Source organism: Scyliorhinus torazame, chromosome 6 (assembly GCF_047496885.1).
Source record: "Scyliorhinus torazame isolate Kashiwa2021f chromosome 6, sScyTor2.1, whole genome shotgun sequence".
NCBI lineage: Eukaryota > Metazoa > Chordata > Chondrichthyes > Carcharhiniformes > Scyliorhinidae > Scyliorhinus > Scyliorhinus torazame.
Genome location: NC_092712.1, coordinates 111,677,536 through 111,693,196, shown reverse-complemented (window position 1 = coordinate 111,693,196; position 15,661 = coordinate 111,677,536). Strand labels below are relative to the sequence as shown.

The 15,661-nt window shown below is 43.3% G+C and overlaps 1 protein-coding gene across 2 annotated transcripts in view; it reads right to left on the bottom strand.

The window, feature by feature from the left end:
• Nucleotides 1-15,661, bottom strand: part of LOC140424957 (pituitary tumor-transforming gene 1 protein-interacting protein-like) — a 115,850-nt gene that overhangs the window by 74,276 nt on the left and 25,913 nt on the right. For both annotated transcript variants that reach the window (XM_072508680.1, XM_072508681.1), the window contains exons 4-5: nucleotides 6,254-6,383; nucleotides 3,608-3,673 (exon numbers count right to left, since the gene is read on the bottom strand). In XM_072508680.1, the coding sequence (XP_072364781.1) occupies nucleotides 3,608-3,673; nucleotides 6,254-6,383 (196 nt within the window). The remainder of the gene's footprint in view (nucleotides 1-3,607; nucleotides 3,674-6,253; nucleotides 6,384-15,661) is intronic.

Below are 15,661 nucleotides of genomic sequence, written 5' to 3'. Positions count from 1 at the left end.
CTTGGAGCCAGGGTGGGTTAGAACTGACAACCAAGAGAAGTCTTGTTTACATAATATGGTTTCAGCGTTACAAGAGAGAATATCATGTCTTAATGAAAAAGGCCTTCTGGGGGATTTTCCTATTAACAACTTTAATGCATGCTGATGCTCAAAAGTAAAGAAATCTGTTGACGGTCAATTGTTATTTTCAAAATAGCCATTTCATTGGCTCCTTCCAGTGTTTGAAAATTAGTGGAGGATAACCCGGTTAATCAGCTCCCCATCAGTCTGCCCTCAATAGGGTCGACAGTGAGGCTCAGTTTGGGTTCCTCTAGAGCCTCTTAGCTCCTGACCCCATTACATCCTTGGTCCAAACGTGGACAATACAGCTGAACTGCAGAGGTGAGGTGTGAGTGACTTCCCTTGACATTAAGACAGTAGTAGACGGAGTGTGGCACCAAAGAGTGTTAGAACAGCTGAAGTCAGTGGGAATCTGGGGGAAACCCTCCACTGGTTGGAATCAGCGCAACAGAAGATGGTGTTGTTGGAGGTCAATCATCTCAGTCCCAGGACAACTCTGAAAGAATTCCTCAGGGTAGTGTCCTAGGCCCAACCACCTTCAGTTGCTTTCTTCCCTCCAGAAGGTCAGAGGTTGGGGTCTTCACTGATTGCACAATGTTCAGTACCATTCACTATAGCTCAGATACTGAAGAGTCCATGACAATTTGCAACAAGACCTGGACAATATTCAAGCTTGGACTGATGGGTAGCAAGAAACTTTCATGCTACACAAGTTCCAGGCAATGACCATTTCCAAAAAGAGAGAATTCAGAAATCTCCCCGTGACATTCTGTCGCTGAATCCCTTACTATTCATATCTTGGGGGTTCCCATCGACCAGAAACTGAACTGGACCAGCCATATAAATACTGTGGTTACAAGAGCAGGTCAAAAGTTAGGAATCCTGCAGTTTATAACTCACCTGCTGACTTCCCACAGCTTGAGCACCATCTACAACGCACAAGTCAGGAGTGTAATGGAATACTGGATGTGTGTAGCCCCAACAACTCAAGTGCTACCACCCAGGACAAAACAATCCACTTAATTAGCACCCATCCACAAGATTCACTCCCTCCATCACTGCACAATGGCAGCAGTGTGTACCATCTACAAGATGTATTGCAGCAACTCACCAAGGTTCATTCAACAGCACCTGTCAAACTTGCGACCTCAACCACCAAGATGGTAAACAGCATCAGATGCATGGGAACACCACCACCTTCACGTTCCTTTCCAAGCCACACGTCATCTTGACTTGGAACTATATCACTGTTCCTTCCAGGTCACTGTGTCAAAGTCCTGGAACTCCCTTGCTTACAGCATTGTGGATGTAGCAGTGCAAGGTGGCTCACTACCATGAATGAAATGAAAATGAAAATTGCTTATTGTCACAAGTAGGCTTCAAATGAAGTTACTGTGAAAAGCCCCTAGTCGCCACATACCGGCGCCTGTTCGGGGAAGCTGGTACGGGAATTGAACCGTGCTGCTGGCCTGCCCTGGTCTGCTTTCAAAGCCAGCGATTTAGCCCTGTGCTAAACAGCCCCTACCATCTTGAAGGAAATTGGGGATGGACAATAAATTTGTACGTAGTATTTCTGGAATGTTCTGATGAACGCAAGCGGGCACTTGAGGCCTCATTTGTAAAATTGTTCTTGTGTTTCCTTATCCTTACAGAATTGGCAATCAAGAAAGAACCATTCTACTTGAAGTGCACAAAGCAAATTGCCAGATTTGGGATTTTTTAATCCTTTTAATTCCACATAAAAACTGGGATAAAAGGAGTTACTTCTAGTTGTGTTTTTAAAATGTAGTTTTTAAATGCTTAAAACATGGGCAATTAAGGTACTAATATCTTGGCTCCGATTCCAAAAAGCTTGACTCAGCAGTCGAAAAACTTGCTTCAGTACTTTGAGTTGTTACCAAAACAGATAAATGTAAGGTGAAAGGTGGGAGAGAGCTTCTTTCGGAAGCTGTGGGAGCTGTAAGGCTTGTGAAAGGAATAGAAGAGAGGACTGCCACTGAGAAAGAAATGTTAGAAATTCTAGATAGTTAGTAGACATCTTACTTAAATTAAGTAAGAAATGTTAGTGTCCACTTTGATGTATGGAGATAAATTGCACAAATTGGATAAATGGGTCTGATCAAAATAGCCAATGTTGAACAAAAACAGCTGAATGGCTTGTACCTATTCGCATCTCACCTAGTCTTTGTGTGGCGATCTTCAAATAGTCTTAAGAGGTGGGAAGATTCTGTCCAGTTTATATGCCCAGTTTTCAGATCCAGAGTAAGAAAATGTGGAAGCTAGCTCTCAAAGAGTTTAACTGGGATCTTACCCTCAACTCCTTCTGGTAAACCTACAACCTGGATATTTTTCCTCCGGCCTCAGTTTTCCAGATCGTCCAGAAATTCTGACATACCATGTATCTGCTTTTCCAAGAATTGCAAGCGGGCCTCAACCGAGGAAGTTGCATTTTTGACAGTAAGGATTCTCTCCTCTGCTTCATCGAGCCTTTTACCTCTATTCTGCAGGTCTAAAGCATGAGCACTGATATTCTGTGCTAATAAGCCGAGTTTCTAGTCAATGATCTTAATATTAGCAGTCATCAGCTGCAACGCCTTCAAGTATGCCAGATAGAGAGTTTGTTTGAGGATTAGGTCGTCACGATGAGGAGTTGGCTCCATCCCAGTTGCTTATGACCACTCTTTTTTGTCAACGATTTTCTTACGATTTCCTGGCATTTTGCCATCAGTGTTTAGCCAGAAATCTTTCAGGGACATAACATGGAGTTCTCACTCCCAGATTAGCCAAGTATGGGCCGTGTCAGCAGGCTAAATGAGAGGATTAAAGAATGAGTAGCGCCAGGGCCCACGGAAATACAGCTATTCCCACGCTCGCATTAAGTGACCCCAGTGTCCATTTTTAAGATGTTGACTGACCCACTAAGTATTCTAAAATCTGGGGCAGAAGCAACATGAGCATGCAAATCTGGAACTGTGCTGTGTCCAGTCTCGAAGAGGGAGTAGGCACTCTTTACCCTGGCCTGAAATAGATGTTAGGCTCTTGGCAATTGCAATTCAGGGGCTTAATGCCTGTTTGAGGCTCCCTATTCAAGACTTTTAGAGTTGGCAGTCAGTGCCACGACCAGCTGCACTCAGCAAAGCCAGTCTTTTGGAGCAACCGACAATGGAAGATTCACATTTACTGACCCAAATGTGGAGCCTGAAGATGCAGGAATGCTTCTCTTGACGCTACATTTAACAAAAGCTCTATATAATATATAAATATATATATAAATATATAGAACGTCCTAATCCAATTTGATATTGAAAACAAGCAAGTTACATTTTGAAAGCAAACAAGCAAGAGTGGATATGGATACCAGGAGAAGAGGTGGAGGGGAGTTAGAATTAAGTAGGGTACTCTTTCCAAGGGCCAGTGCAGATTTGATGGGCCGAATGGCCTCCTCCTGCACTGTAACTTCTATGATCATTCACAAAAAGCAAGGATATCAACCCACAAGTAATGAAAGGAAATTAAACATCCAACGCTCAATTGCACCCTCACTTACCTTTCCTTCCTTTGTTGCATTCTCTCCTCGTGCTGCTTGGCCAGTCTCACATCCTCTTCATCACGACTGTGAAAAATAAATTGGGAAATAATTTATATTTCTAATCATGCTTTTGACCATCTATTATTGGCAAAATTCATTTGGCAGGACTCAATTTAGTATAATGCACCTATTTTTGCTACTCAAGTTTAAAGAGCTGGAGACAAGATGAACAAGGTTAGAATTTTTAAACCTAAGCGATAGTTTCTGCAATCCTGGTTTTTGTTATTTCCAGATGTTACGATTAAACATTCAAGGAAATGTGACAAAAAACTGAACTGCATGAAAAGATTTGATCAAGCTACTCATAGCCTCTACATCACATCATCATCAGGTACAGGAAGAGGTCATTTGCCCCATTGTACCTGTATCAGCTTTTGAAAGAGCTATCCTATGAGCCCCAATTCCCTGCTCTTCCCCCAAAGGCCCTGCAATTTTCTTCTTTCCGGTCTACATTTATATTTTGAAAGTTACCATTGACTCACCAACTGGTGAAGCTACAGTAAAGGGCTAGGTCCATGCTGAACAGCAGAAGTGTGTTAGAAACAGAGACAAGCCACCCCACATTCAACAGATCAGGTCCAAGTTGGGCTACATCTTGTCATGTATGGCAGCAGACAATTAAACTAACAGGAGGAGGAGGCTCCATGAGCATCCCCATTTTCAATGATGGTAGAGTCCAGCACGTGTGTGCAGAGACAAGGCTGATGTGCTTGCAACCAATTCAGCCAGAAGTGCCTAGTTGATGACCCATCTGTCTCCACCTTGGACAGAGCAGCTCATTGGCTGGCGCCCCAGCTAAAATCCTGAACATTCACTCCCTTCAGAGCAATGTATTCCATATCATAACTCACTGCATTAAAAAAAGTCTTCTTTTTGCTCAGTATCTTAACTCTGTGTCATTAGTTTACTGACCCTCTGACTAGGGGAAAACGTTTCACCCATTTACTCTGTCAAAAACCCTCATCATATATATGTACTTGATCTCTTCTCAGCAAGTTGCTTCTCATAAGCGAGGGAATTTTAAACATCACAGCCATTCCACAAAAGCGGCAAGAGAAAAAAAGACAATGAGCAGTGTTGAGAATTGGTAGCAAAAGCAAGATCCAAGACATAGATTTTTGAGGAGACTATTGAAGATATGGAGAGGGGTAGCAATATAGAGGGGCTGGTGGGAAAGTATGGCAGAATGTTGGGCTAAGATGATTGAAGGCTCTGTCCCAAGCTGGAATGCAAAGAAAGTTAGAGCTGGAAGGGTAAGGAAGTATGCTGGAGCATGGTTACAGAAGTGGGATGGGGATTTGTAAATGACAATGAGTCTGTGGTGGGAGCAGGATTTATAGAATAAGATAACAGTACAATATAGTTGAGGATTGATAGGATAAGTTGGAGTTTTGAACAAGTTTTGACTTGTGAAAGGCAAATCTCAGGAGGCTGACAAGAAAACCACTCGAGTAAATCGAGTGAAGATGTGACAAAAAGTGAAAATATGACTAGGGACTGGAGATGAGCAGTATTTCACGGTCCACCTGAAGTAAAGATTACTGCTTGCTTTAGAGCCTGCTTGGTTTCCTTGAATTAAAACAAAGCTATTAAAAAAATAATGGAAAGCATATAAGATCTCTGCCAATAAGTTGGAGGGAAATTGCACTTAAGGAATGTATTCTTTCCATTTGAGCCAGCTGGGGAAACTGGAGAGAGCTGAATGAGGATAGAAAAAAAGGAGCAATTTACAGCATTAGCAACTGGCAATGGGGAAGAAAATACAAAACCATTTAACATCTCAAAGCAATAGCTGGACCACAGTTCTGATGGGGATAAGTCTGTCCCCTACCCTTTTCCCCATCTAGTTTTATATTCCCCATTTGAATCAAGACACCCAATTGAGGAATGGGAAGAGCTGTGTTTTGGAACTGGCCCCAGGTCGATCACACGCCAGTTTTTCTTTTCAACCTCTCACAAAGCAACTCAAAAGAACACTTAACTGTTCATTTTAGGTTGAACGGAGCTTGGTAATTTGTACACACTAAATCTAAGTAATGTGCACTGGACTAGCACCATGTTGCTCTGTGAAGTTTCGTATGTGCACTACTCTCCTGATCTATTGGACATGCAGTGAAAACTGTTCAGTTGGTCACTTATCTCTTTTTATTAAAAAGTACATATATAAATTTCTGCTTCTGCAGCAATTCAAATATCAAACACATACAAATACCATACATTTTCAGATCTGATTAAATCAGACTTTTCTGTAAGATCCTTCACAAAAGATGACTATTTAGCAGGTTTCTACACTCAATTTCAGCTTTGCCACAGGGAGCCTGTGCTTGGGGCTGCTTTTATATGGTGTGGACATACTCCTATTGTGAAAAAATAGGTCACAAGTAGTTGCACTATGTATGATCAACATTAAATTAGCAACATCATTTTGCACCTTTCAAAGTTGATTAGCCTGAAAAATAAATTCAGAGGCTGCCCACTGGTTTTAGTATGTTGCCATTTTTGCTCCAGCATTCTGTTCTTAAATGAGACCTGAGGTTTTCATGAGCGGTCAGTGACTCAGACTGGACTCTAGAAAATACAGAGTATTTTGAAAAAGACAATTACCCGTGGAATTTCTTCTTGCAACAGCAACATACTTTCTTCTTGCAACAGCAGTAACAGCAGCAACACACCAAAGGCAACAGAATGAGTCCCCCAACCACAGACATTGCAATGATCAAGAATTCAAAGTTCACTGCAGAAAAATAAAATTAGCAGAATTTAAGACAAGTGTAACTCGGCGCCTTAGTCATCATAAACTAACTTTGCTTATCATGCTTCTGTGCTCCACTATTTTGTTTTCAATACTTGATCATGATTTCCATTTTAGTATCTACCGTTGACTTCACTTCTTTTATTGACTTCTACGGTTTAACGTTTTTGCTGTGTCTGCCACAAAATCCGGTAAGATTCTCGTAACACCTAACACTATTTACATTCAGAAAAAGTACCAGAATATTGTGGAAGTGAGGGAAGTTAGGAAAAGGAAAGGTAGGTAGACTGAAAACAAACCAACACATAGCTATGGTGATGGCCCAGGCAAAATATATAGTCTGCATGTGTACATGAGCTTTCTCGCTCTCCTTAATTTAATTATGGCCAGAATCCTCAGTTAACATTTTAATTATTCAACCAAAAGAAAAATAATGGAATGATCATATAATAACTATTGGACATCCAATATAACAGTTTCTTCCATCACCAGATATTTTAGATCCATATTTAGCCTTTCTAGAATGGACGTATGGACTTTATGTTCAGTGATCAATTTTAAGTGAGAACTAAGCCAAAAATATTTTTCTGTAGTGATTTGGCTCCTGTTTCCAACTATAATCTAGGTATAATAAACAAATTTACAATAGATGCTTAAAGATTACAGAGTCTGCATGGAGTGAGAAGACAAAATGGACAAGATTCTTGAATCTGCTTTGTTGCAATTATAAAATACTGATCAAGGAGGTGAATCCAAAACTGTTTCTTAAATATACAAACTAAGTTCTGAGATTTACTTATATTACTTATAAGGGTGGCACAGTGGTTAGCACCGCCGCCTCAGCACCAGGGGTCCAGGTTCAATTCCGCCCTTGGATGACTGTGTGTGGACTTTGTACTTTCTCCGCTTCTCTGCATGGGTTTCCTCCGGGTGCTCTGGTTTCCTCATACAGTCCAAAGCTGTGCAGGTTAGGTGAATTGGCCATTCTAAATTGCCCCTTAGTGTCCAGGGATGTACAGGTTGGTGTGGGTTCAGGGATAATTGGGCCTAGGTAGGGTGCTCTTTAAGAGGGTTCGTGCATACCCAACGGGCAAATGGCCTCCTTCTGTATGGCAAAGATTCTATTCTATAATATTCCTCCACAGACGTTTGTGTCTCATCCACAGAACATGGTAGAATCAATTGATGAAAATGGTTCTAAAAGCACAAAATGCAATATCAGATCATAGAATTTACAGTGCAGAAGAGTAGTAAGGGCGTGGAATTCCCTGCCTGCAACAGTAGTGGACTCGCCAACACTAAGGGCATTCAAATTGTCATTGGATAGACATATGGACGATAAGGGAATAGTGTAGATGGGCTTTAGAGTGGTCTCACAGGTCGGCGCAACATCGAGGGCCGAAGGGCCTGTACTGCGCTGTAATGTTCTATGTTCTATGAAGGAGGCCATTAGGCCCATCGTGACTACACCGGCCCTTGCAAAGAGCACACCTCCACCCTACCCCCGTAACCCTGCCTAACCTTTTTGGACATGAAGGGCAATTTAGCATGGCCAATCCACCTAATCTGCACATCGTTGGACTGTGGGAGGAAACCGAAGCACCCGGAGGAAACCCACGCAGACATGGGGAGAATGTGCAGATTCCACACAGACAGTGACCCAGCCGGGAATGGAACCTGGGACTGTGAAACAACAGTGCTAACCACTGAGCTACTGTGCTTTGGTTTATGGGGAAAGAGAAGGGAAATGGGGTGAATTGGATAGCATTTTCAATGTGCTGGCACAGCCTTAATGTGCTGGGTGGTGGAATGTGAAATCCACTTGCAGGAGCAACTGATGGCACTAAACCTGAAAAGCTGTGTGAAGATTAAAACCACCCATGATCACCGATATTCCCCGATTACATGCATCTCTAATTTCTTGTTTAATGCCATTCCCAACCTCACCACTGCAGTTTGGGAGTCTATATATGACACCCACTAATGTTTTTTGTCCCTTGGTATTTCTCAACTCTACCCATACAGGTTCCACATTGTCAGAGCTCACTATTGTGTTAATTTCCTCTCGAACCAGCAGTGCCACACCACCACCTTTTCTTTTATGCCTGTCCTTCCTAAATACTGAGAATCCTGGGACATTCAGTTCCCATCCCTGTTCACCCTGCAGCCATGTCTCAGTAATCCCAAGTATATCATACCCATTTATATCTATCTGCGGCATTAGTTCATCCACTTTATTGCAAATGCTCTGTGCATTAAGGCATAGAGTCTTTAAGTTTGTCTTTTTCACAATGCTCGTCTTGCTCCCAATACTTTTCTCTACTGTTTGAATTTTGTCCTTGGTTTCTCCACTTATCACTTTTCTTCCTTTTGCTTTTGTCCTTGCTCCCTCTTTCTCCGACTCCTTGCGTAGGTTCCCATCCCCCTAATATATTAGTTTAAACCCTCCCCAACCGCTCTAGCAAATGTCCCCCCTACGGCATCAGTTCCAGTCCTGCCCAGGTGTAACCCGTCCAGTTTGTACAGGTCCCACCTCCCCCAGAACCGGTCCCAGTATCCCAGGAATCTGAAACCCTCCACCTGGCATCATCTCTTCAGCCATGTATTCATCCTATATATCCTGTCATTTCTACTCTGACTAGCGCGTGGCACCGGTAGTAATCCTGAGATTGCTACCTTTGATGTCCGATTTCTTAACTTCCTTCCCAGCTACCTGTATTCTGCCTTTAGGACCTCATCCCTTTTTTTTTACCTATGTCGTTTGTACCTATGTGTACCACGACCACTGGCTGTTCATCCTCCCCCTCCAGAATCTCCTGTACCCGCTCCAAGACATCCTTGACCCTAGCATCAGGGAGGCAACATACCATCCTGGAGTCTCGTTTGCGGCCACAGAAACGCCTGTCTATTTGCCTTACAATTAAATCCCTTATAACTACTGCACTGTCACACTTATTACTCCTCCCCTCTGCAGCAGAACCAACCTTGGTGCCACAGGTTTGGCTGTTGCTGTTTTCCCCTGAAAGGCCATTCCCCTCAACAGTATCCAAAACGGTATATCTGTTCTGCAGGGGAATGGCCACAGGAGATCCCTGCACTACCTGCCTCCCTCTCTTGCTCTGTCTGGTGGTCACTCATTCCCTTCCTGCCTGCGGAGTCTGAGCCTGCCGTGTGACCCCCCTCTCTATACGTGCTATCCACGATACTCTCCGACTCGCGGATGCTCCACAGTGCCTCCAGCTTCACAAGCTTCTACTCAGAAACACGAGCTTCCAGGAGCTGTAACTGGAGACACTTCCTGCACACATGCTGACCCTGGGGACTGGAATTGTCCTCAGCCTGCCACATGGAGCAAAAGGAGCAGACCACACCTTGGAGCTGTCCTGCCATGAATTATTCCTTTAAATTAAACCTTTGAAATTAAGCTTTAGAAAGATGTTTTTGTGTCAGATTAAATCCAATCCCCGTATACTATTTAATTAGATTTTTTTTTTTTTTTTTTTTTTTAAACTGAGTATTTATCCCTCCTGATTTGACAACAAATTAAAAATAGTTATTTAATTGAAACTTAAAAAGTAATTTAAATCAACTTAAAAATAGTAATTGAAATCAACACAAAATAGTTATTTAAGTCAAATTTTAAAAATTAAAAAAATAGTAATTCAAATCAACTTAAAAATAGTAATCGAAGTCAAATCAAAACTAGTATTTAAATCAGTAACTCCAGATATTCAAATTTAGCCCAGTGTGCCTTTCAGCCAATCAGGTCACAGTCACGTGTGACATCACTTTACCGGGGGTTTTTTCAATTTTGAAACAGAAACAGCTTTCTTACCCGATAGCGGTGTCCCGAACTCTAACCGTCTCTCTCCGCCCTCTCTCTCCTCGCTCTTTATTGAAGTCTCGCCCTCTCTCCGCGCTCTTTATTGAAGTCTCGCCCTCTCTCTCCTCGCTCTTTATTGAAGTCTCGCCCTCTCTCCGCGCTCTTTATTGAAGTCTCGCCCTCTCTCTCCTCGCTCTTTATTGAAGTCTCGCCCTCTCTCCGCGCTCTTTATTGAAGTCTCGCCCTCTCTCTCCGCGCTCTTTATTGAAGTCTCGCCCTCTCTCTCCGCGTATTGAAGTCTCGCCCTCTCTCTGTGCTCTTTATTGAAGTCTCGCCCTCTCTCTCCGCGCACTTTATTGAAGTCTCGCCCTCTCTCTCCGCGTATTGAAGTCTCGCCCTCGCTCTCTGCGCTCTTTACTGAAGTCTCGCCCTCTCTCTCCGCGCTCTTTATTGAAGTCTCGCCCTCTCTCTCCGCGTATTGAAGTCTCGCCCCTCTCTCTCCGCGCTCTTTACTGAAGTCTCGCCCTCTCTCTCCGCGCTCTTTACTGAAGTCTCACCCTCTCTCTCCGCGCTCTTTATTGAAGTCTCACCCTCTCTCTCTCCGTGCTCTTTACTGAGGTCTCGCCCTCTCTCCGCGCTCTTTATTGAAGTCTCGCCCTCTCTCTCTCTGCGTTCTTTATTGAAGTCTCGCCTCTCTCTCTCCACGCTCTTTATTGAAGTCTCACCCTCTCTCTTTATTGAAGTCTCGCCCTCTCTCTCCGCACTCTTTACTGAAGTCTCGCCCTCTCTCTCCGCGCTCTTTATTGAAGTCTCGCCTCTCTCTACGCGCTCTTTACTAAAGTCTCGCCCTCTCTCTCCGCTCTCTTTATTGAAGTCTCACCCTCTCTCTCCGTGCTCTTTACTGAGGTCTCGCCCTCTCTCCGCGCTCTTTATTGAAGTCTCGCCCTCTCTCTCTCTGCGTTCTTTATTGAAGTCTCGCCTCTCTCTCTCCACGCTCTTTATTGAAGTCTCACCCTCTCTCTCCACGCTCTTTATTGAAGTCTCGCCCTCTCTCTCCGCACTCTTTACTGAAGTCTCGTCCTCTCTCTCCGCGCTCTTTATTGAAGTCTCGCCTCTCTCTACGCGCTCTTTACTAAAGTCTCGCCCTCTCTCTCCGCTCTCTTTATTGAAGTCTCGCCTCTCTCTCTCCGCGCTCTTTATTGAAGACTCGCCCTCTCTCTCCGCGCTCTTTACTGAAGACTCGCCCCTCTCTCTCCGCGCTCTTTACTGAAGTCTCGCCCTCTCTCTCCGCGCTCTTTACTGAAGTCTCGCCCTCTCCGCGCTCTTTATTGAAGTCTCGCCCTCTCTCTCCGCGCTCTTTACTGAAGTCTCGCCCTCTCTCTCCGCGCTCTTTACTGAAGCCTCACCCTCTCTCTCCGCTCTCTTTATTGAAGTCTCGCCTCTCTCTCCGCGCTCTTTATTGAAGTCTCGCCCTCTCTCTCCGCGCTCTTTACTGAAGTCTCGCCTCTCTCTCTCCGCTCTCTTTACTGAAGTCTCGCCCTCTCTCTCCGCGCTCTTTACTGAAGCCTCACCCTCTCTCTCCGCTCTCTTTATTGAAGTCTCGCCTCTCTCTCCGCGCTCTTTATTGAAGTCTCGCCCTCTCTCTCCACGCTCTTTACTGAAGTCTCGTCTCTCTCTCTCCGCGCTCTTTACTGAAGTCTTGCCCTCTCTCTCCGCTCTCTTTATTGAGATCACAACTCAATTTGAACATGAACACTAAAATGTTTTCTTTATTTCTTTGAAGTTACAACAAAAATAAAACTTAGAAGCCAGTGCCTTAGAGGAGATGGGAAACACATTTTTGAAACTTCTTCCAATAATACCCATTTTACACTTTTGAGACAATGTTCAATCTATCGGCTCTGAGATTTCTCCCAATAAACCCCTGAATCAATTGCTAAAAGACGCTCAAAAATGGCCTCCGGGAGACTGTATTTTCAATCTCTCCCTCGCACCATAGTTTGAAATAACTAAGTTGTGCTCACCCCACCCACAAAGTGAATGGGGTGAGGGGGTATCTGACTGCTCTGTGGTGCCCCAAATACTGGAGTATAAGCTCACCCTTGTATTGCAAACAAAACCCAAATTGTAGACATCTGAAATAAAAATCAAAGCAGGGAAAGGTCATTGTGAAATATTAATTTGTGCGCTCCAATATTTTCCACTTCTGTTGGCATATTATACGATACACTTGAAGGTTTGTCACATTCTTCTCGCAACTGATAGCTCAACATATATAGTAATGAATTCAATCATGCCGGTTCCTACATTTGGTTATAGAATACCATGGAAGACCAACTTATGCTAAAATTTGCCCATTTAGTTATTTGGAAAAATTATTTCAAGGGATGTGGATGTTGCTGGCAAGGCTGGCATTTGTTGCCCATCTCCAATTGCCCTTCAACTGCCATTTCAGAGCAGTCAGGAGTCAGCCACAATGCTGCGGGTCTGGAATCAGACAGGGTAAGGACGTCAGGTTTCCTTCCCAAATGGCATTAGGTGAATCAGATGGGTTTTTGTAATTGTTGATAGTTTCATGGTGTTGCTAACTTTTGGTTGGCTCTTAATTCGTAATTTGCTCTGTTTGTTTAACCTTTGCTCTAGAGTCGCCAGGTATCTTTATGATACCGCCACGAGGTTAAAGTTCAAGGACTGATCAATAACTCAACACACCAATTAGTAAGATTCAAATCAAAACACATTTATTATACACAGTAAATCACTACTCATGCATAAACTCTACTTTCTAGACTATTCCTATCACTAAAAGGCCTATACTTAGCTTCGGAATTGGCCCACCAGGTCAGGGGAACAAATGGCCTTTCGTTCAGGTCCTGAGTCTGCAGGATTCACAAGCTGGTATGGACTTGTAGCTAGGAGCGCCTATCTCGTAGCGAGCATTGACTGGAAACTTACTTGGTTGATGCGGCAGCTTAGACAGGTCACTCTCACGGGTTGATTCAAGTTGCTGAGTGACCCTGCCAAAGAAGGACGATTTGAACTTGGGGGCTTTACTTTATAGTCCCCAGGGGCTTCTCACCCTTCGGGGCGGACCCCGTACCTGGTTCCAAATGATTGGACTGCGTTCCGATCACTTGGATCGATTTCTCCAATACTAGAGTTGTTCCCTGATCGCTGGACGGTCGCTAAATGTCCGTTGGCCTTCCTTTGTCTTGGAGTCTGGCTTGGCTTTATTCACCTTAACTGTTGCAATTGTGCCTTGGAATTGCTCATTATTATGCAGATGGCTGCTGGTTTCAGTGCTGTCTGTTTTTTTGCAGGTTTCAATACACATGATTTCTGTACTTGCTAGTCTTTGCCTGTGTTGGCTGAATTTCTCTTCAGCCTTTGCGGTTCTCCATTTTAAGTCGTTAAGTGGCCAACCCAGGTGGCTACAATGGTCACCAACAGGCCATTTCAACTCCAGATTTTATTAATTAGATTTAAATTTCACCAGCTGCCATGATGAGTTTGGAACTAGTGTACCCAGAGCAATAGCCTGGTACTCTGGATTATAATCCAGTGATATCACCACTATGCCACCATCTCCCCACATTACAAATTGAAGAGAATTATTTAGTGTGTCTCTTTTTTCAGTCAGGTCCACACCAAAAAAGGAAGCGTCTTCAATCAACCTCTCATTTCTCCAGCTTTCCCACATTTAAAAACATTTCCATCAAGTGGAAAATATTGACTTTTTTGGATGCCCTCTGTTAATAATAATAATAATCTTTATTATTGTTACAAGTAGGCTTACATTAACACTGCAATGAAGTTACTGTGAAAAGCCCCAAGTCGCCACACTACGGCACCTGTTTGGGTACACAGAGGGAGAATTCAGAATGTCCGATTCACCTAACAGCACGTCTTTCGGGACTTGTGGGAGGAAACCTTAGCACCCGGAGGAAACCCACACAGACATGGGGAGAACGTGTAGATTCTGCACAGACCGTGACCCAAGCCAGGAATCAAACCTGGGACCCTGGCGCTGTGAAGCAACAGTGCTCAGCACTGTGCTACCGTGCCGCCTGTTCTGACCCAAAGGAATCCAACTGAGCTTATTCAAGAAGGCACCAGATCATTAAAAGGCTCAGAAACCTATTCTGTAGAGATTAAGAGAAGCAAGCAGAAACTGTAATGGAAAATTGCTTTTCAAGTTTGCAGGTTTGATTTTATTTTTAAGTGCAGTGCTGCCACCTAGTGTATTCCTATATTTATTAAAAACATTCTGCGAAAAATATTTCACTTTCATGCTCTATTGTGCTGTTTACTTATTATTTGCTTATCTATTTAATCCACTAGATTATCTATTTAATCCAGTAATAAATAAAGGTACAAGAACAGTAAATCAGTTTTTTTTTTAAAAAATTTGCCTGTCTTATACAACATAATTTCTTCTCTATTCAACTGACTTGCTGGTGCTATTTGAGACTGGACTGTACATATGGAAGGTTTAACAAATAGGTGGGGAGTAAACCCCATCATCTTCCTTTCGGTCTAGTGACAAAATAAACATGAGTATGTTTACTGCTGTGTTCATAGATTCATAGAATTTACAGTGCAGAAGGAGGCCATTCGGCCCATCGAGTCTGCACCGGCTCTTGGAAAGAGCACCCTACCCAAACTCAACACCTCCACCCAACACCAAGGGCAATTTTGGACACTAAGGGCAATTTACCATGGCCAATCCACCTAACCTGCACATCTTTGGACTGTGGGAGGAAACCGGAGCACCCGGAGGAAACCCACGCACACACGGGGAGGATGTGCAGACTCCGCACAGACAGTGACCCAAGCCGGAATCGAACCTGGGACCCTGGAGCTGTGAAGCAATTGTGCTATCCACAAGGCTACCGTGCTGCCCTTAAACTGTTACTTCTAAACATTATTAAGAGACGGAATTCAAAATGCTTCAAGAACAGCAACAGGCCCAATCAGCAAGATTAGTGTGGGGAAGGATTTCTGGACATTGTTCCTGAAGTACATTCAAAAAACTCTCATCAGGAAGCAGCATTACTCGAAAATGCCATATGGTTTTTGTGAGTGCATGAATGCACACAGTATTTTACCTTCTTGATTGTACTTGCATTACCATCTATTCAGATTAAGTGTAGATTAGTAAAGTGTCTCGTCAAACTACAAATATCTTTCAGGAGGTAAAATTTAAAATTACAAACAACATTGAGAGCAAAAGTTTTTATTTTACGGAGTACGTTAGAAAAAAATGTTTACATTTATTTTATTACTCAGCTAGGTGCCTAAGATCTGGGAGGCTAGTTAAATTGCCTGCAAATTGAATAATTATCTCTGAACCCTCAAACCTCACTTCTATTTCAATCCGCTACAAAATGAGCTCCCTTGACTTGTCCCATATTTGGACAGCGAACAAAATTTATAA